Source organism: Tachyglossus aculeatus, chromosome 11, assembly GCF_015852505.1.
Source record: "Tachyglossus aculeatus isolate mTacAcu1 chromosome 11, mTacAcu1.pri, whole genome shotgun sequence".
In the NCBI taxonomy this organism is placed as follows: domain Eukaryota; kingdom Metazoa; phylum Chordata; class Mammalia; order Monotremata; family Tachyglossidae; genus Tachyglossus; species Tachyglossus aculeatus.
In genome coordinates this window covers 19908569-19929911 of record NC_052076.1, presented here as the reverse complement: position 1 = coordinate 19929911, position 21343 = coordinate 19908569, and the positions used below count along the sequence as shown (strand labels likewise).

The following is a 21343-nucleotide window of genomic DNA, read 5'->3' as shown; positions in this document are numbered from 1 at the left end:
CAGTAAGTGCTCGATATATGCGACTTATTGACATTTGAAATCAGCGGGGAAGAAGCCACTGGCCAGTGAATGGTTGCAAATGGCTGTCAGGAAGGGAAGAAGGGAGGGGGCAAGTGTTTTGATAAGGTGAGAAGGAATGGTGTTGTAGGTACAGGTAGAGGGCATAGATTTCGAGGGGAGGCAGGGGATCTACGCTTGAGATCCTGCAGGGTAAGTGGAAGGGATTGGAGGAGAGCAGGGGAGATTTTTAGAAGATTATACCTGATGGTTTCAATTTTATCAGGGCATTAGGAGCAAGAGATGTCCTGAACATTTCTGTAGAAAGATGGTACGGGCAGTGGAGTGAAATTCGGACTGGAGTGGGGAGAGACAGGAGGCTGGGAGGTCAGCAAGGAGGCTGATACAGTAATTAAGGCAGGTTAGGATGAGTGACTGTATTAATGTGGTAGCAGTTTGGATGGAGAGAAAAGGGAGGATTTTAGTGATGTTGTGAAGGTAGGACCAACAGGATTTCGTGACCGATTGAATATGTGGGTTGAATGAGGCAGAGGAGTCAAGGATGACGTCAAGGTTACGGGCTTGTGAGATGAGAAAGAAGGTGGTGCTGTCTACAGCGATGGGAAAATCCAGGAGAGAACAAAATTTGGTTGGGAAGATAAGGAGCTCTGTTTTGGACATGTTAAGTTTGAAGTGGACGGGGGACATCCAAATAGAGATGTTTTGAAGGTGAGCCTGGAGAGAGGGAGAAAGATCAGGGGAGGAGATATAGATTTTGGTATCATCTGCAGAGAGATGGTAGTTGAAGTCATAGGAGCAAGTGAGTTCTCCAAGGGAATGAGCGTAGATGGAGAATAGAAGGGGACCAAGAACTGAACCTTGAGGGACCACCAAAGTTAAGGGGTGGGAGGCAGAGGAAGATCCCATGAAGGAGGCTGAGAATGAATGGCCAGAGAGATAAGAGGAGAACTAGGAGAGGACAGAGTCAGTGAAGCCAAGGTTGGATAACGTTTCCAGGAGAAAGGGGTGGCCCACAGTGTCAAAGGCAGCGGAAAGGTTGAGGAGGATTAGGATGGAGTAGAAGCCGTTGGATATGGCAAGAAGGAAATCATTGGAGACCTTTGAGAGGGTGGTTTCAGTTGAGTGAAGGGGACAGAAGCCAGACTGGAGGGGGTCTTGGTGACTTTTGAGAGGGCAGTTTCAATGGAGTGAAAGAGATGGAAGCCAGATTGGAGGGGATCCTCGAGGGAATTTGAGGAGAGGAATTTGAGACAGCAGGTGTAGTCGACTCACTCAAGGAGTTTGGAGAGGAATGGTAGGAGGGAGATAGGGCAATAACTGGAGAAAGCTGTGGGGTCAAGGGAAGATTTTTTTAGGATAGGGGAGTCATGGGCTTGTTTGAAGGCAGTGGGGAAGAAGCCATTGGAGAGTGAATGGTTGAAAATGGCTGTTAGGGAGGGAAGGAGGGAGGAGGCAAGAGTTTTGATAAGGTGCGAAAGAATGGGTTCTGATGCACATGTGGAGGGGGTGGCATTTGAGAGGAGGCAGGAGATCTCCTCTGGAGATACTGCTGGGAAGGATGGGGAAGTTGAAGAGGGGGCTGGGAGGGGGAGGGACTGAGGAGGGGCAAGGGCATCTCCGATAGTGTTAATTTTCTTAATAAAATAGATGGCCAGGTCATTGGGGCAGACTTAAAGCAAGCAAGGATATACTTAAAGTTGACAAACTCAGCCTGATATTTAAATTTCTGCCAGCAGCTTTCTGTGGCTCAAGCACAAGGGTGAAGGAGGTGGACTATGCAGGTGATTAAGGGCTGTGGGTTAGTGATACGAGAGTGATGAAGGGATAGGGGAGTGAGTGAGTTGAGTTCAGTAGAGAGGGTAGTGTTGAGAACTATTTGGTCATCAAGAGTGGGTAGATTGGGTATGGAGGCTAAATGGGGCATGATGAGTTGAGAGAGTTGGATGGGGTCGAGAGATTGGAGGTTTCTGTGGGGGAATAGCACAGATTTATGGGGAGGAGGAGTGTTGAAGAGGAGGCAAGTGAGAAGGCTATGGTCAGAGAGAGGGATTTCAGAGTTGGTGAGGGTAGAGACTGTGCAGTGGTTAGAGATGATGAGATCGAGTATGTATCCACGTTGGTGAGTAGGGGAGGTGGGGTGGAGCAGGAGGTCGGCGAAGTTGAGGAGTGATAGAAGGTGGACAGCAGAGGGATCATCAGAAACACCTACATAGATACTGAAGTCCCCAAGGATCAAAGTGGGCATGGAGAAAGAGAGAAGGAATTTGAGAAAGGGATCAAAATGATTAACAAGTTGGAGGTGGGATCTGGGGGGCGGTAGTTAACAGCTACTAGAATCTGGACTGTGAGCCCATGTGGGACAGAGACTGTGTCCAACTTGATTAATCTGTATCTACCTCAGCACTTAGAACAGTGCCTGGCACATAGTAAGTGCTTAATAAATACCATTAAAATAATAGTAATAATAATAATACCACCATCACATGGCATTAGCAGGGCTTACCTAGGGCATTTTGGGTCCAGTTTGGAGCTCAGCAAGGGAAGCAACCTGAGGGTAAGGGAAGAGCAATAAACATCACAATACAATCCATATGCTTAAGAGAAAAAGCTAAAGGAAGCTGGTAGGTCTACCCTGGACCTGAAGCGGGAACTCAATTCCAGTTTCTAAGGGGATAGGGAGGGTTCTCCTAAGGTCAGGACAAGAAGAAATGACAGAAAACTGATGCAATAGGCTTTAGGCTTCTCATTAGGAAGAGTTTACTCCCTTTGGAGGTTGTGAAATAATTGGAGAGATGTGGAATCTCCTTGGCTGGAGGGCTTGAAGGTGAGAAAAGGATATTGTTTGAGAGATTTAGGTGAAGGTTGGCTTGGAGGAGGGGTGGGGGGCAGCGCAGCAGGGGAGTAGATGTCATATAGAGGTGACTTCCAACCTTGGGCCCTGGATCCTGAGCAACAGCACAGGCTGAAGCATCGGGTTTCAGGCTTCTTGCTTCATATTACCTTGGACAAAAATTGTCCGGGGAGCTTGCCAAACAGTATCATCAAATGGGCCAGCCTCCTCTCTCATAATGACAGATGACACTGCAAATGAGGAGGTGGGACCTTGGCCTGGGTCACTAGGGAGGGAGCCAAGGCCCAGCTGGTCAGAGGCCTCAAACAGGATTCCCCCAGCATCTATGCTGAGCAATCAATGGTAGTTATTGAACACCTAGCAGGTGCAGAGCATTACACTATGCACTTGGGAGAGCATAATCCAATTAATCCAGCATTTAGAACAGCACTTGGCACATCATAAGTGCTTAGCAATTATTATTATTACTGTTATTATTATTAATAGATATAATCCCACCCACAAGAAGCTAACAATCTAGCAGGGAGAGGGACACTAAAATTGTATTACCATATTAATACATTCACTCATCCTATCCTGCCTGTATTACTGCATAAGCCTTTTTGCTGACTTCCCAGCCTCCTGTCCACACATCACTCTGCTATCTAGATCATTTTTCTACAAAACATTCTGGGTATGACACCTTGCTCCTCAAAAAACTCCAGTGGTTGCCCATTCACCTCCACATCAAACAAAAACTCCTCACCACTGGCTTTAAAGCACTGAAAAACCTTGCCCCCTCCTACCTTACCGTGCTTCTCTCCTTCTAAAACCTAGCCCGCACACTTCACTCTTCTATTGTTAACCTTCTCACTGTGCCTCAATCTTGCTGTCTCGCCATAGACCCCTGGCCTCTGGCCTGGAACGCCAAACCTCCTCAAATCCAAAAAACGGTTACTCTCCCCCTCTTCAAAGCCTTATTGAAGGTACATCTTCTCCAAGAAGTCTTCCCAGACTAAGCCCCACTATTTCTCATTTTCTACTCCCTTCTGCATTGCCCTGACTTGCTTCCTTTATTCATCCCCCTTCCCAGCCTTAAAGCACTTATGTACATATCTGTAATTTATTTATTTTAATGTCTGTCTCTAGACTGTAAACTCATTATAGGCAGGGAATGTGTCTGTTTATTGTTGTATTGTACTCTCCCAAGCGCTTAGTACAGTGCTCTAGAGAAGTAAGCACTCAATAAATATGATTTAATGAATGAGTGAATAAAATGAATTATATGCTACATGAAGCAGCAAGGCCAAGTGAAAAGAGTACGGGCCTGGAGGTCAGAGGTCCTTGGTTCTAATATCAGCTCAGCCAATTGCTTGTGTGACCTCAGACAAGTCATTTGACTTCTCTGTACTCCAGTTTCTTCAAGTCTAAAATGGGGATTAAATACTTGTCCCCTCTCCTGCTTAGACTGTGAGCTCCATGTGGGGCAGGAACTGTTTCCAACCTGATTATCTTGTATCTACCCTAACACTTAGAACAATGCTCGACACCTAGTAGGTACTTAATGCCATTAAAAAAATATGAGATGAAGAAAATATAAAGATATAAAGAAGTGTAATGGTTCAGAGCTGGGAGGGAGTAATGAATGGAGTGCTTAAAGCCCATGGAAGGGAAGTGGTAGCTGTGAGGGATGTAGGGTGGGGAAATGAGAAATTAATCAGGGAAGACATCCTGGAGGAGATGTCATTTAGAAGGGCTTTGAAGATGGGGAGCCATGGGTAATGGGTGCATAAGGGGCATAGGACAGAAGAGAAGGTATGAGCAAGAGGTCAGTGGCAGGGGAAATGAGAACATGGCACACTAAATAGGTTGCCTTAAGAGGAATGAAGCATGCCCACTGAGGGTGACCTGGGAGATAGCTGATTGAGTACTGATGCTTGAGTGCTTAAGTGCTCCCTCCAGTTATTGTCCCGTTTCCCTTCAACCATTCCTCTCCACAATCCTTGAGTGAGTTGTCTACACCGGCTGTCTCAAATTCCACTCCTCCAATTCTCAACTAGACTCCCTCCAATCTGGCTTCAATCCCCTTCACTCTACAGAAACAGCCCTCTCAAAGTTCACCAGTGATCTCCTTCTTTCCAAACCCAACAGCCTCCACTTCATCCTAATCCTTCTTGATCTCTTGGCTGCCTTCGACACTGTCGACCACCCCCTTCTCGTGGAAACATTATCCAACATCGGCTTCACTCACACTGTCCTCTCCTGGTTCTCCTATCTCTCTGACCGCTCAGTCTCTACCACGGGCTCCTCTTCTGTCTCCCATCCTGTAACTGTGGGGGTCCCTGAAGGTTCATATCTGGGTTTCCACCTACACCCACTCACTTGGAGAACTCATTCATTCACATAGTTTCAACTACTAATTCTATGTGGATGATACCCAAACGTATATCTCTAGCCACGATCTCTCTCCGTCTCTGCAGTCTGGCATTTCCTCCTGCCTTCAAGACATCTTGATGTCCTCCCGTCAACTCAAGCTTAACATGTAACAGACTCCTTATCTTCCCACCCAAACCCTGTCTTCCCCATCCTTTTCCCATCACTGTAGGGTGATGCACTACCATTCTTCCTGTCTCACAAGCCCATAACCTTGGCAATTATCCTTGACTCCTCTCTCTCACTCAACCCACATATTCAATCCATCACTCAATCCAGTTGGTTCCACCTTCACAACATCACTAAAATCTACCCTTTCCTCTCCATCCAAACTGTTACCACGTTAATCCAATCACTTATCCTATCTTGCCTTGATTACTGTATAAGCCTCCTTGCTGCCCTCCCTGCCTCTTGTCTCTCCCCACTCCAGTCCATACTTCACACTGCTGTCTAGATCATTTTTCTACAAAAACATTCAGGATATGTTTCCCCATTCCTCAAGAAAAGCCAGTGGTTGCCTAGCCACCTAAGCATCAAACAAAACTCTTCCCCATTGGCTTCAAAGCACTCCATTACTTCGTCCCCTCCTAGCTCACCTCCCTACTCTCCTACTACAACCTAACCCGCACACTTAGCTCATCTAACCCGCACACTTAGCTCATCTAATGCTTCCCTTCTCACTGTTCCTTGATCTCGCCTGTCCCACTGCCAACCCCTAGCCCACATCCTGCCTCTGGCCTGAAACGCTCTCCCTCCTTAACTCCCACAGACAATTACTCTCCCCCATCCCCCCCAGCCTTATTGAAGGCACATCTCCTCCAGGAGGCCTTCCCTGACTAGGCTCTCCTTTCCTCTTCTTCCACTCCCTTCTGCATCACCCTCACTTGCTCCCTTTATTCATCCCCCTTCCCAGCCCCACAGCACTTTCGTACATATCTGTAATTTATTTATTTATATTAATGTCTGTCCCCCCCCTCCCCCATACTATAAGCTCGATGTGGGCAGGGAATGCTTATTGTTATACTGTACTCTCCCAAGTGCTTAGTACAGTGCTCTGCACATGATAAGTGCTCAATAAATATGACTGAATGAATGAATGCAAAGAGACAACTATTGGAGGAGTAGGGAAACACTGAGAATGACATTTAAGAAATATGATTCAGGCAGCAGAGTGGATATAGATTGGAGTGGGGAGAGACTGAAGGTAGGTAGGTCAGTGAGGAGGCTAATGCAGTAGTGAGTAGGGATATGGCAAATGCCTGAACCATTGAGGGGGCAGTTTGGATGGAGAGGAAGAGGCAGATTCTGGAGGAGTTTGTGGGAAGAACTAATAGGATGTAATAACACACTGTATATTAGGGTTGAAATCAATCAATCATATTTATTGAGCACTTACTGTGTACAGAGCACTGTACTAAGCACTTGGGAAGTACAAGTTGGCAACATATAGAGACAGTCCCTACCCAACAGTGGGCTCACAGTCTAGAAGGGGGAGACAGAGAACAAAACAAAACATATTAACAAAATAAAATAAATAGAATAGATATGTACAAGTAAAATAAATAAATAGAGGAATAAATATCTACAAACATATATACATATATACAGGTGCTGTGGGGAAGGGAAGGAGGTAAGATGGGGGGATGGAGAGGGGGACGAGAGGGAGAGGAAGGAAGGGGCTCAGTCTGGGGAGGCCTCCTGGAGGAGGTGAGCTCTCAGTAGGGCTTTGAAGGGAGGAAGAGAGCTAGCTTGGCAGATGGGCAGAGGGAGGGCATTCCAGGCCTGGGGGATGACGTGGGCCAGGTGTCAACGGCGGGACAGGTGAGAACAAGGCACGGTGAGGAGATTAGCGGCAGAGGAGCGGAGGGTGCGGGCTGGGCTGTAGAAGGAGAGAAGGGAGGTGAGGTAAGAGGGGGCGACGTGCTGGAGAGCCTTGAAGCAAAGGGTGAGGAGTTTCTGCCTGATGCACAGATTGATTGGTAGCCACTGGAGATTTTTGAGGAGGGGAGTAACATGCCCAGAGCGTTTCTGGACAAAGACAATCCGGGCAGCAGCATGAAGTATGGATTGAAATGGGGAAAGACACGAGGATGGGAGATCAGAGAGAAGGCTAGTCGGTATCCTGATACTGCCAAGGTTACAGGCTTTCAGGATGGGAGAATGGTGGTGGTGTCAACTGTGAAGGGAAAGTGAGATGAAGGAGAAAATTTGGGAAGGAAGATGAAGAGTTCTGTTTTGGATGCATTGAGCTTGAGGTGCCAGAAGGAAGGAGATTTGGGACTCAGTATTTGTAACCATGGAGAAAAGAGCTTCCCAAGGCAGTGAATGTAGACTGAGATAAGAAGGGGACCCAGAACCTAGACCCGGGATCTAAGTTAGATACTGCGGAAGCTGCATTTACTTTTTTAGGCCCAGATGACATTAATAATTGATTAATTGGTATCTGGTAAGGACTTTCTGTGTCAAGCACTGTTCTAAGTGGTGGAGACACAAGTTAATCAGGTAAGATACAAACCCTGTCCCACATGGGGCTTGCAGTCTAAGTAGGAGGGAGTTCAGGTACTGAATCCCCATTTTACATATGAAGAGCCTAGGGTATAGATAATATAAGTGACTTGTCCAAGGCAAGAGACGGAGCCAGGTTTATAACCCAACTCCTTTGACCACTACGTCCAAGCTCTTACCTGCTGCTCCTCAATTTCAAATTCAAATTCAATTTCAAATGAGTCACCCTGGTTCCTTCTGTAGTTGGTACCTACAGCAAATGCCTCAGTTGCCACATTTATTCATTCATTCATTCAATTGTATTTATTGAGCGCCTGCTGTGTGCAGAGCACTGTACTAAGTGCTTGGAAAGTATAATTCAGCAACAGATGGAGATAATCCCTACCCAACAACAGGCTCACAGTCTAGAAGTGGGACACAGACAACCAAACAAGTAAACAGCCACATCCTTGACCCAGTTGGGAATCCACCTGAGTCTCCCAATAAAGACTCAATCCCTTTTTCTCTGAGCTAACTATGCTCAAGTAATTCAGCACCCACGGCTCACAGGTGGTGGGAGGACGAGTGAAGGCTGGGGATCCTCAAGGGCAGGTGACAAGCATAAGGAATTTTTGACTACAGGAAGATGTCCATTTGTTCAAGATGGGCTCAGATACATTCATCAGATGAGAGGTCTATAATGGGTTTCTAGAGGGAAAAATTGGAGTTGTTCAAGGGCAAAATTAGAATGCTTGCAAAGACATAAATTGATTACAAGTCAAGAATGTGGTCCTAATAATAATTGTGGTATTTTTCCACTAGGCTACAACTAATCTTCCTTACATCTTATCTTCCTTTACATGAAGATGAAGCATCAGAGAGCAACTCTCACACATTTGTTAGCTCCAATCATCCCAGTGCCACTGCCGGACAGAGAATCATGGACTGAAAGGCTGAAGGGGTGGGCCAGTAATGGTATAACACAGGCTGGTGGATTTGGGGAGAAGCTAGGGGCTGGTTTGGGCTTCTGGAAATTTGAGCATGAAGTAAGCCGGGAGAGAGGCTGGGCTGACTTACTGTCCACAATTAAGCTAATTGTGGGGTCTAAGTGCTTTATATGTAATGCACACTGTACTAAGCACTGGGGTAGATACAAGATAAGCAGGTTGGACACAGAACATCCCAAATGGGGTCACAGTTTAAGGGGGAAGAAGCACAGAGCAACAGGGTGAGCCTGTCTCCTTCCGTGATGGGGGGGGCAAAGGCTCAGTGGCCAGTACACCAGGCTTTCCCCATAGAAAAACTGGAGAAACCACAGAATACTCTGACTGGATGAGGGAGCGAAGGAGGAAGGAAGAGAGGAAGAGAGAAGAAGTATGGCCTAGTGAGAAGCAGTATGGCTTTGTGAGAAGTAGTATGGCCCAGTGGATACAGCACAGGCCTGGGAGTCAGAAGGATCTGGGTTCTAATCCCAGCTCTGCCACTCGTCTGCTGTGTGACCTTGGGCACGTCACAACTTCTCAGTGCCTCAGTTTCCTCATCTGCAAAATGGGGATTAAGACTGTGAGCCCCGTGTGGGGCATGAATTGTGTCCAACCTGATTATACCTATCATAACCTATCATAGTGCTTAGTACAGTGCCTGGTACTTAGTAAGTATTTTAAAAAATACCATTAAAAAGAGAGAGAGGGAAAGAGAAGGAGAGAGGGAGAGAGGGAGAGAGGGAACGGGGATTGCTTAGGTACTGTGGAGGATTGCCAAGCCCAACTTTCACAACAGCACTTGGAACACCCAGCCTCCCCCAACCAACAAAGTACAAGGATGCTATTAATAAGTATAGAACAAGTGTCCCTAATTCACTCCATGGGGTGAGAACCCTTGGGTGAAATGGGCCTCCAGAGAACAGAGATGTCCCCAGGCTCAATCCTGCCTGTCCCATTGATAAACATCACAAGCTCCCTCCCTTCCCAGGAACTACTTCTTGACTCTATTCACCTTTATCAAGCAACACTAACTCCTCATCCCAGACTGAGCCCCCTCTTTCCTCTCCCCCTCCCCATCCCCCCAGCCCTACCTTCTTCCCCTCCCCAAAGCACCTGTATATATGTTTGCACAGATTTATTACTCTATTTATTTTACTTGTACATATCTACTATTCTATTTTGTTAATGATGTGCATCTAGCTTTACTTCTATTTATTCTGATGACTTCATCATCATCATGATCAATCGTATTTATTGAGCGCTTACTGTGTGCAGAGCACTGTACTAAGCGCTTGGGAAGTACAAGTTGGCAACATATAGAGACAGTCCCTATCCAACAGTGGGCTCACAGTCTAAAAGGGGGAGACGGAGAACAAAACAAAACATACTAACAAAATAAAATAGAATAGATATGTACAAGTAAAATAAATAAATAAATAAATAGAGTAATAAATATGTACAAACATATATACACATATACAGGTGCTGTGGGGAAGGGAAGGAGGTAAGATGGGGGGATGGACAGGGGGACGAGGGGGAGAGGAAGGAAGGGGCTCAGTCTGGGAAGGCCTCCTGGAGGAGCTGAGCTCTCAGTAGGGCCTTGAACGGAGGAAGAGAGCTAGCTTGGCAGATGGGCAGAAGGAGGGCACTCCAGGCCCGGGGGTCAATGGCGGGACAGGCGAGAACGAGGTACGGTGAGGAGATTAGCGGCAGAGGAGCGGAGGGTGCGGGGTGGGCTGTAGAAGGAGAGAAGGGAAGTGAGGTAGGAGGGGGCAAGGTGATGGAGAGCCTTGAAGCCCAGGGTGAGGAGTTTCTGCCTGATGCGCAGATTGATTGGTACCACTGGAGATTTTTGAGGAGGGGAGTAACATGCCCAGAGTGTTTCTGGACCAAGACAATCCGGGCAGCAGCATGAAGTATGGATTGAAGTGGGGAGAGACACGAGGATGAGAGATCAGAGAGAAGGCTGATGCAGTAGTCCAGACGGGATAGGATGAGAGCTTGAACGAGCAGGGTAGCAGTATGGATGGAGAGGAAAGGGCGGATCTTGGCAATATTGCGGAGCTGAGACCAGCAGGTTTTGGTGACAGCTTGGATGTGAGGGGTGAATGAGAGAGTGGAGTCAAGGATGACACCAAGGTTGCGGGCTTGTGAGATGGGAAGGATGGTAGTGCCATCAACAGAGATGGGAATGTCAGGGAGAGGGAAGGGTTTGGAAGGGAAGACAAGGAGTTCAGTCTTGGACATGTTGAGTTTTAGGTGGCGGGCAGACATCCAGATGGAGATGTCCTGAAGGCAGGAGGAGATGCGAGCCTGGAGAGAGGGGGAGAGAGCAGGGGTAGAGATGTAGATCTGGGTGTCATCAGCGTAGAGATGATAGTTGAAGCCGTGGGAGCGAATGAGGTCACCAAGGGAGTGCGTGTAGATCGAGAACAGAAGGGGACCAAGCACTGAACCCTGGGGAACCCCCACAGTGAGGGGATGGGAGGGGGAGGAGGAGCCTGCAAAAGAGACTGAGAATGAACGACCGGAGAGATAAGAGGAGAACCAGAAGAGGACGGAGTCTGTGAAGCCAAGGTCAGATAGCGTGTTGAGGAGAAGGGGGTGGTCCACAGTGTCGAAGGCAGCTGAGAGGTCGAAGACGATTAGGATGTACTGTACTGTACTGAGTACTGTACTGTACTAAGCGCTTGGGAGAGTACAATATTACATTTAACAGCCACATTCCCTCCCCACAACAAGCTTACAGCCTAGAGGGTGAGACAGGCATTAATAGAAATAAATAAAATTACAGATATGTACACAAGTGCTGTGGGGCTGGGAGTGGGGATGAATAAAGGGAGCGAGTCAAGGCTACACAGAAGGGCATGGGGGAAGAGGAAAGGAGGGCTTAGTCAGGGAAGGCCTCTTGGAGGAGCTGTGTCTTCAATAAGACTTTGAAGGGTGGGGAAAATAATTGTCTGTAGGATATGAAGAAGGAGGGCATTCCAGGCCAGAGGCAAGACATGGGTGAGAGGTTGGTGGCAAGATAGACAAGATCAAGGTACAGTGAGCAAGTTGGCATTAGAGGAGTGAAGTGAGTGGCCTGGGTTGTAGTAGGAGACAAGATGACTTCAAAAAGTCAGCCAATCCATCAATAACATTTATTAAGCATCAAACAGAAACTCCTTACCATAGACTTTGAAGCCCTCGATCACCTTGCCCCCTCCTACCTTACCTTGCTGCTGATCCACCCAGCCCGCACACTTCACTCCTTTAATACCAACATACTGACTCTATCTCGATCTCATCTATCTCACCGCTGACCTCTGACCCACATCTTGCCTCTGTCCTGGAATGCTCTCCCTCTCCATATCCAACAAATGATCACCTCCTTCAAAGCCTTATTTAAAGCACATCTCCTTCAAGAGGCCTTCCTTAAGCCCTCATTTCCTCTTCTCCCACTCCCTCCTGTGTGCCCTTGCACTTGGATTTGCACCTTTATTCAGTCCTCCCTAAGCCTCTCAGCACTTATGTACATACCCATAATTTATTTATATTAATGCCTGTATCCTCCTTCTAGATTGAAGTTCATTGTGAGCATGGAAGATAGCTACCAGCTATGCTATACTGCCCTATACAGTACTTTGCACACAGTAAATGCTCAATAAATATAACTGATTGATTGAGCATCTACTGTGTGCAGAATAGGGATAGTTCCATTCAATTAGCAAACATGTCCCCTGCCCTCAAGGAACTGATAATTTAGCTAGATAGATAGACACTAAAGTCATTTATAGGCAAGAGGAAGAATGAAAATGGGGGGTGTACACGATTTAGGGCTTAAATGATTGGGAACTTAGATATGTTCATAAGTGCTAGGGACAGTTATGAGTACATCAGTGTCTAAGTGACAGTTGACTGGAGGGCTATAACCTGGAGAGATGGGAGATTATTTGGGGAGGGCTTCTGGGAAAGGATGTGATTTCAGAAGGGTTTTGAAGATGGAGAGAAGCAGCATGGCCTACTGGAAAGAGCATGAGCCTGAGAATCAGAGGACCTGAGTTCTAATCCCGGCTCCACCACTTATGGGTTGTGTGACCTTGAGCAAGTCAATCCACTTCTTTCTGCCTCTGTTTTCTCATCTGTAATACGATAATTAGATCCCACTCCCTTCTACCTAGACTGTGGGCCCCAGGCAGGACAGGGACTGTGTCCAAACTGATAATCTTGTATCTACCCCAGAATTTAGAACAGTGCTTGGCACATAGTAAGCATTTAACAAATACTATAATTACTATCATTATATGAAGAGAGCTGTGGTCTGTCTGATTTGATGGGGAAGGGGACAACCCAGTAGATACAGGGGTTTCAGACATCCAGGGCTGGCTCTGACCTTACTGTTTAACTACCGAGATTCTCCTCTCAGGCTGAGCCTGGGCATGGCAGATGTAGAGACCCTGTGGCTGTCCTCCAGGTGACTACATCAGCCTTGTGGAAAAATCTCTGGCCATGTTATCCACCACATCCTCCTTACTGTCTCTTCACTGCTTGCCGGTACTCACATCTGCTTCTTGTGAGCATCTCTGGGCAAAGGTTTGGGGGAAAATGAGGCTAAAGCTGCTGGCTCAAATGCTTTTGGAATCATCTGTAGACTACATATGCTCATCATTCATTACAGGGGATCTCCAAGAAATGGCTAGACATCCCATTATTTATCCACTTGGCTATTGGGAGAGGATCCATCCCCTGCCAAACCCTGGGGGACCCATCCCAAGCTGTGAAGATGAGAAGACCGAGGCTTCCCCAAGCCCAGGAGAAGTCAGCCCCATGTACCCAACTCTGGCTCTTTGTTCGAGCCAGGAGGCAGAAGGAATGGGGAAGCTGGGCTCTGAGAACTGCATTTCACCTCCCTTCAGAGGGAATGCAACACCTCCTGCCTTGCTCTAGTTGCCCATGACTTTCGCTGGGGTTTTCTCATTAAGCCTCAGGAAACCCTTAGAGAGGGTGGGCACAGATTAACCAGGTGGCTTAATAGTAAAACTCTGTTCCTAGTAAGAGGGGAATCACACAGCTTGCAGTCTGGGTTCCAAAGGGATTAGTCAAACCTTAGAGGAGGGTTCAGAGGTCCCAGGGGAAAGATTACCCTGTTCCCTGCCCCCCAAGTCTCTCTGACCATGGGCACAAAGTGCTCTGCATGGCTTAGGTCATGTTTCCAGAGGTCATAGACTAAAGCTGTTTCAACTGCCCTGCAGACGGTTAATAGATTCTTGATTAATTGATGGCCACAGTACTGCCAATGAGAACGGAAGGAGGAAATTAAAGGAGAGAGTCACTCAAAAGGACTCTCTGAAACCCCTGAGATGCGTCTGTTTCACTAAGATGGTGGGTGGGAGCAAGCATCCAGTCCATTTGGCAGCACACAATTTCCCAGTTGCTGTAAGCTTTGATAACTATTTATGATCTGAGCTGTCAGGGATGAGCCCAATGCACTGGACATATCCTGCTTTGGCTGACCACTGGGTTGTGATTCTGGGGGTTGTTAATGGGGACAGACAGTCAACTGATTGTCTGTTTCTCCATCTCCCGGTTTCTTCACTTCTCATATTTCCCGCACCCTTGCTTTCCTCATTCTCTGAGTAATAAAATAATAACTGTGGTATTTTTTAAGCAATCACTATGTTCCAAGCACTGTACTAAGTGCTGTGGGGGAGTCTCCTTCTTCCTCTATTACAGGAAAGAGTGGAAATCTGCAGCAAGCCATCTCTGCTGCCCTGTCCTGCCAAATAGAGGCCCTGATGACAATGATGATGATAGTCATAATAATGATAATAACAGTAGACAGCATGACAGGACAAGTAGTAATAACAATTTTTTAAAACTTTCTGTTGTCAAGCACCACTCTAAGCACTGTGGCTGATGCAAGATAATTAGGTTGTACACAGTCCCTGTCTCACACAGCGCTAAAAGACTAAGTAAGAGACAGAACAGGTATTAGATCCCACATTTTATAAATGGAGAAACTGAGGGACAGAGAAGTGACTTGCTCAGTCACACAGCAGCAGAACCAGGATTAGCACCCAGCTCCTAAGACTCCCAGGCTTGTATTCAAACCCCAGACCATGCAGGTTTCTGATGCATTCAATATTTATCTGACCATGATAGCAGCATTATTTGCCACCCTCGGTTACAGCAAAACTGCCTAGTCCCAACAGTCTCTGTGCTCAGGAAAGGCTATTGCTCCGGGAAGTTATAGTGGGGTCTCATCACAAGTACCAGCAAGGGCCCCAGGGATAGTTTTGAGTTTAATCTCCAATTATTTAATAACAGCAATTTGTTAAATGCTCATTATGTGCAAGCACTGTACTAAGGACTGGGGTAAATACATGATAATCAGGTCAGACACCCATCCTACTTGGGGCTTCCAGTCTAAGGAGGCACTTGGCCTGGGGAAAATGGTCAGGGGGTTGGGAGCAGCGAGGAGGTGGTGAGAGACAGTGGACCAAATGAACCACTAGGTCCCTGGTCCTCGCAGCATTGACATTTGGCAGGATCAAAAACTAGATGATCGACTGGGCCCCAGGCTGAAGGATCATATTTTACCTGCCTCACTCATTTAGTGAGTGCATAAATAAATGCCCCTCCCTTTATCATGTCTTCTCATTTCCTTGAGGACCACTCAAACCCCAAGTTAGCACTTTGGGCTCCAGGATTCTTTGTGGCTGCCTGGCTCTGGGAGAGGACAACAGCCTGTCCCCAGGGCAACTAAAACAGATCAGACTCCAGGAGAATTAGAACCTGTACTAAACCAGGTGGAAGGACTCCAGGGCTTCCTCCTTCCTTTATGGAGGTTCCCAGAAAGGGGTTTTACTGTTGGACCCAAGGCAAAAGAGCTCAGAGTTCAACTGCTTTTTTTTTTATTTGGAAAAGGAAAAAAAAAAGTCTCCTTTGCCACCTTTCAGACCTCTACTTCAGCAAGAGAAAGACTTGTTCTCCTGAGGGCAGTGAATGGGATGACAACCACTGTATCCTGGCTTGTTAGTTCCAGCCTCAGTTTCCCATCTTTCAAACTCAAGAGGTTGCTCTGAATTCTGCCTCTTCCTATTGGAACACATCACCCCACACATAAAAAAGTGTTTAAATCCTGTTGCAGTAGTGTTTATAAAGTAAGCTCCTTCAGTAAACTTCATGAGTGGTTTTTCATAAGCCTCACAAACAGATTAATCTCATTTTTCAAGCCCAAATCCTTGCCTCCTATCTCCAGATAGGTTCTCGATTAGGAAGATGTTGAACTGAGGGGTTCTTCATGACTCAATATAACCTATCAAGTTCTCCAGAGCTGAGAGTTGAGCTGGCAAAACCGCAGAAGGCACCCAGAATCCCATGCTTCTCTTCTGTCAATAAATACGATTGATTGATTGATTCTGTCACTAGAAACTGGCTCTGCTGAACAGACCGCCTTAATCCAACTGTTTTAGTGTGTCAGAGAAGGGAAACCCAAGACTGAGGCATAGGAAGCATCACAAAAAGGCCAGCTCATGAAGATGTTTCTATTGCCATCGTGAGTAAATATTAAAAACATGTCCCAGACATTCAAAATTCTCTCTTTCTCTGCTCCACCACATACTGTGGTTTGGTGGAAACCATTGGACATAAAAAGAGAACAAGGCCTCTGCCTCTTTCCTCTCTCAGGGTTGGTTCCATCTAAATGTGAGAAGGTGATGTGACTGAAACTATCCCTGACCCTTCCTCCAACAAAGTACTTGCTTATCATCAATGGCCTAAGATTTTGTCATGAGGCTGGAACTCCCAGATAGGGAAAAAAAAATAATCTCTCCCAGTCTAGACTATAAAGCCCCTTTGGGCAGGGATTGTGCCTACCTACTCTACTGTACTCTCCTAAATGCTTAGTGCAGTGCTCTGCACACAGTAAGCTCTCAAAAAATGCAACTGATTCAGTCAGATCAATGGGTCCCAGAGACCAGTTTAGGAACCAGCCACCACCTCCTAGCCAATTTCCATTTCTCATTATTGTCATCAATTAATCATAAAATCCTAGCACAAGAAGCACCTTAGAAAGGTCATCTAATGTAATTCAAGGGAATATACAAGCACTCAAGACCGATGGGGGGAATCTGTCCCTTCTTTAAAGCTCTCTGGGGATCCAGCAGAAGGCAGAGGGACAGTAGGCTGGAAGAGGACCATGCTTCCAAAACCCCTTCTGCTCACCCTCTGCTGGGGTGAAATGGCCATGAGGGGCAGGGTAGGGCATTACAGAGGGGCAAGTTCCTCCCCTCCCACAATCTCCATCCACCTAGCAGTTGTTCCAGCAGAGGTAGGTGAGGAAGGTCCAGCTGGATCAGGAGCCTGCTCGGAGAGTCCATGCCAGGTGAGGAGTTTGGGGCAACAAGGTAATGATGCTAAATCCTACACTGGTGAAGCAGCCATTGTGGCTCTCTGCACTTTAAAACTGCTTTCTCTTAAATCTCATCCCTTTGGTTTTCAAAGCTCTCAAGGAGAGGTTTTGACAGGCTGTCTTCATGTCCCCAAAGAGGCTCATTCTGTGTTCTCTCTCTTCTCCACACCCAGACCTCCTAATTACTGTTCATTCTAAAGAGCATCACTCATCTCAAGCTCAGAATCTGTCTCTGTCCCATATTCTGGCAGGTGCCACCCACCAACATTCCTGCAGGCTACTTGGATTATGCTATTTCAAATTCAGACATGTGGAATCCCACCCTCCAGCCATTAGCAGCCTCTGGAAAGGCCAGAGACTGACGAGGGTCAGAGACCACTGAATGCTGTCTCCAATCAGCTCTGCTGTCCCCAAGGTCAAAGTCTGTTCTCCGATCAGACACATCTTGCTTAGCCCCAGTAATCAGGGCTATGCCACTTGCTGGTTGGGTCACCTTGGGTAAGTCAGTTTCTCTGTGCCTCGGTTTCTTCAACTGCAAAATGGAGATTCAATATCTGTTCTCCCTGCCTCTTAGATTGCTAGGTTCCATTTAGGGCAGGAACTGTTTCTGACCTGATTACCTTGTATCTATCCCAGTGCTTATCACAAGACTTGCCACTTAGAAAGTGCTTAAAAAATAGAAGCAGAGAGGCCTAGTGGACAGAAAGCAGTGTGCCTCAGTGGAAAGAGCACAGGCTTTGGAGTCAGAGGTCATGGGTTCAAATCCCAGCTCTGCCAACTGTCAGCTGTGTGACTTTGGGCAAGTCACTTAACTTCTCTGTGCCTCAGTTAAAATGGGGATTAAGACTGTGATCCCCCTGTGGGACAACCTGATCACCTTGTAACCTCCCCAGCACTTAGAACAGTGCTTTGCACATAGTAAGCGCTTAGTAAATGTCATTATTATTATTATTATTATTATTAGTTTTAATCCCAGCTCCACCACTTGTCTGCTGTGTGACCTTGTGCAAGTCACCATGCTGCGAGAAGCTGCATGGTCTAGTAGTCTTTTAGACTGTGAGCCCACTGTTGGGTAGGGACTGTATATATTGACAACTTGTACTTCCCAAGCGCTTAGTACAGTGCTCTGCACACAGTAAGTGCTCAATAAATACGATTGATTGATTGATTGATTGATAGCGAAAAGAGCAAGGGCCTGGGAATCAGAGGACATGGGTTCTAATCCCGGCTCCACCATATGTCTGTTATGTGAACTTGGGGAAGTCACTGAACTTCTTTGTGCTTTAGTTACCTCATCTGTAAAATGGGGATTAAGACTGTGAGCTCCATTTACTATTCCATTTATTTTATTTTGTTAATATGTTTTGTTTTGTTGTCTGTCTCCCCCTTCTAGACTGTGAGCCCGCTGTTGGGTAGGAACCGTCTCTATATGTTGCCAATTTGTACTTCCCAAGCGCTTAGTACAGTGCTCTGCACACAGTTAGCGTTCAATAAATACAACTGAATGAATGAATGAATGAATGACAGGCACTATGTCCAACTGATTAGCTTGTAACTACCCAGCACTTAGAACAGTGCTTGGCACATAGTAACTGCTTAACAAATACCACAATTGACCAGATTACTGCTTTCAACTCCACCTTTTCTACTCAACTCAATTAGCTCGCTCCCCTTTCCCTTCGCCGCTCTCACACCACTAACCCACACCCTTGGATCACTGCCACTGTCTGTCTCCTTCGTTCTTATGCTCAAGCTGCTGAACACTGCAGGCGAAAGTCAAAACACCAAGTCAACCTTGTTCACTTAAAATTTATCCTTTCCTGCCTTAACTCTGCCCTCTCCTCTGCCAAGCAAAACTATTTTTCCTTCCTTATTGACACCCATGCCCATCATCCCCGTCAGCAGTTCTGTACATTTAACTCCCTTCTCAGGCCCCCCGTTCCTCCCCCTCCTCCACCCCTCATCCCCAACGATCTGGCCTCCTGCTTCATTCGTAAAATTAACTCCATCAGGTCTGAGCTCCCCAAAGTCACTCCTCCCTCTCCTCCAACCCCCCTGCTCTCAACCCTCTCTGCTACTCTACCATCCTTCCCAGCAGTATCTTCAGATGATCTCCTCCCTCCTCTCAAGTGCTACTCCTATGCTTCGGACCCCAATCCCTCTCATTTTATGAAAACTCTCGCCTTTTCCCTCCTCCCCTCCTTAACTTCCATCTTCAACTGCTCACTCTCCATTGGTTCCTTCTCCTCTGCCTTCAAACATGCCCACATATCCCCCATCCTAAAAAACTCTCTCTTGACCCCACTGCCTCTTCTAGTTATCACCCTATCTCCCTCCTATCCTTCCTTTCCAAACTCCTAGAACGAATCGTCTACACTCGCTGCCTCAAATTCCTCAACTCCAACTCTCTCCTACACGCCCTCCAATCTGGCTTCCGTCCCCTATACTCCACCGAAACTGCCCTCTCAAAGGTCACCAATGACCTCCTTACCAAATCCAATGGCTCCTACTCTATCCTAATCCTCCTCGAACTCAGCTGCTTTCGACAATGTGGACCACCCCCTTCTCCTCAACACACTATCCAACTTTGACTTCACGGGCTCCCGCCTCTCCTGGTTCTCCTCTTATCTCTCCGGCTGTTCGTTTTCAGTCTCCTTTGCGGGCTCCTCCTCCCTCTCCCATCCCCTTACAGTTGGGGTTTCTCAAGGGTCAGTTCTTGGTCCCCTAGTGTTTTCTATCTATACTCACTCCCTTGGTGAACTCATTCACTCCCACGGCTTCAACTATCACCTCTACGCTGATGACACTCAAATCTACATCTCCGCCCCTGCTCTCTCTCTCTCTCTCTCCCTCCGGGCTCCTTTCTCCTGCTGCCTTCAGGGCATCTCCATCTGGATGTCCGCCCGCGATCTAAAACTCATTATGTCCAAGACTGAGCTCCTTATATTCCCTCCCAAACCCAGTCCTCTCCCTGACTTTCCCGTCACTGTAGACGGCACTATCATCCTTCCCGTCTCACAAGCCCACAACCTTGATGTCATCCTCAACTCTGCTCTCTCATTCACCCCACACATCCAATCCATCACCCAAACCTGCCCATCTCACCTCCATAACATCGCCAAGATCCACCCTTTCCTCTCCATCCAAACCACTACCTCGCTGGTTCAAACTCTTATCCTACCCCGACTGGATTACTGCATCAACCTCCTTTCTGATCTCCCATCCTCCTGTCTCTTCCCACTTCAGTCTATACTTCACTCTGCTGCCTGAAACGCTCTGGGCATGTCACTCCCCTCCTCAAAAATCTCCAGTGGTTGCCTGTCAACCTATGAATCAAGCAAGAACTCCTCATTCTCAGCTTCAAGGCTCTCCATCACCTCGCCCCTTCCTACCTCACCTCCCTTCTCTCCTTCTATAGCCCAGCCCACACCCTTCACTCCTCTGCCAATAACCTCCTCACTGTGCCTCGTTCTTGCCTGTCCCACCGTTGACCCCTGGCCCACGTCCTTCCCCTGGTCTGGAATGCCCTCCCTCCATACATCCGCCAAACTAGCTCTCTTCCTCCCTTCAAAGCCCTACTGAGAGCTCACCTCCTCCAGGAGGCCTTCTCAGACTGAGCCCCCTTTTTCCTATCCTCCTCCCCATCCCCCCCGGCCTACCTCCTTCCCCTCCCCAAAGCACCTGTATATATTTGTACAGATTTATTATGCTATTTTACCTGTACATATTTACTATTCTATTAATTTTGTTAATGATGTGCATACAGCTATAATTCCATTTATTCTGATGGTTTTGACACCTGTCTACATGTTTTGTTTTGTTGTCTGTCTCCCCCTTCTAGACTGTGAGCCTGTTGTTGCGTAGGAACCGTATCTATATGTTACCGACTTGTACTTCTTAAGTGCTTAGTACAGTGCTCTGCACACAGTAAGCACTCAGTAAATACGATTGAATGAATAATTATGAATGAATGAGCAATTATTTCTTTACGTCTCTGTGTCTCAGTTACCTCATCTGAAAATGGGGATTTAAGATTGTGATCTCCATGTGGGACATGGACTGTGCCCATCCCAATTAGCTTATATCTACCCCATTGTTTAGTAAGAGCTTAACGAATACCATGAAAAAAGCCCACAATTACTCTTACACCTGACAAATTCAAGTCTTCTTACAGCTTAATACATGCACATGGGCATAGTG

The 21343-nt window shown here is 46.9% G+C and overlaps 1 protein-coding gene across 7 annotated transcripts in view; it reads right to left on the bottom strand.

Annotated features, from left to right (window-relative positions):
• GRAMD1B (GRAM domain containing 1B) overlaps positions 1–21343 on the bottom strand; it is a 194437-nt gene that overhangs the window by 156473 nt on the left and 16621 nt on the right. For 5 of the 7 annotated variants that reach the window (XM_038753327.1, XM_038753328.1, XM_038753329.1 and 2 more), the window contains exon 2: positions 2522–2566. The exons of the other annotated variants lie outside the window; for them this stretch is intronic. In XM_038753327.1, the coding sequence (XP_038609255.1) occupies positions 2522–2566 (45 nt within the window). The remainder of the gene's footprint in view (positions 1–2521; positions 2567–21343) is intronic. 7 annotated transcript variants of the gene reach the window in all.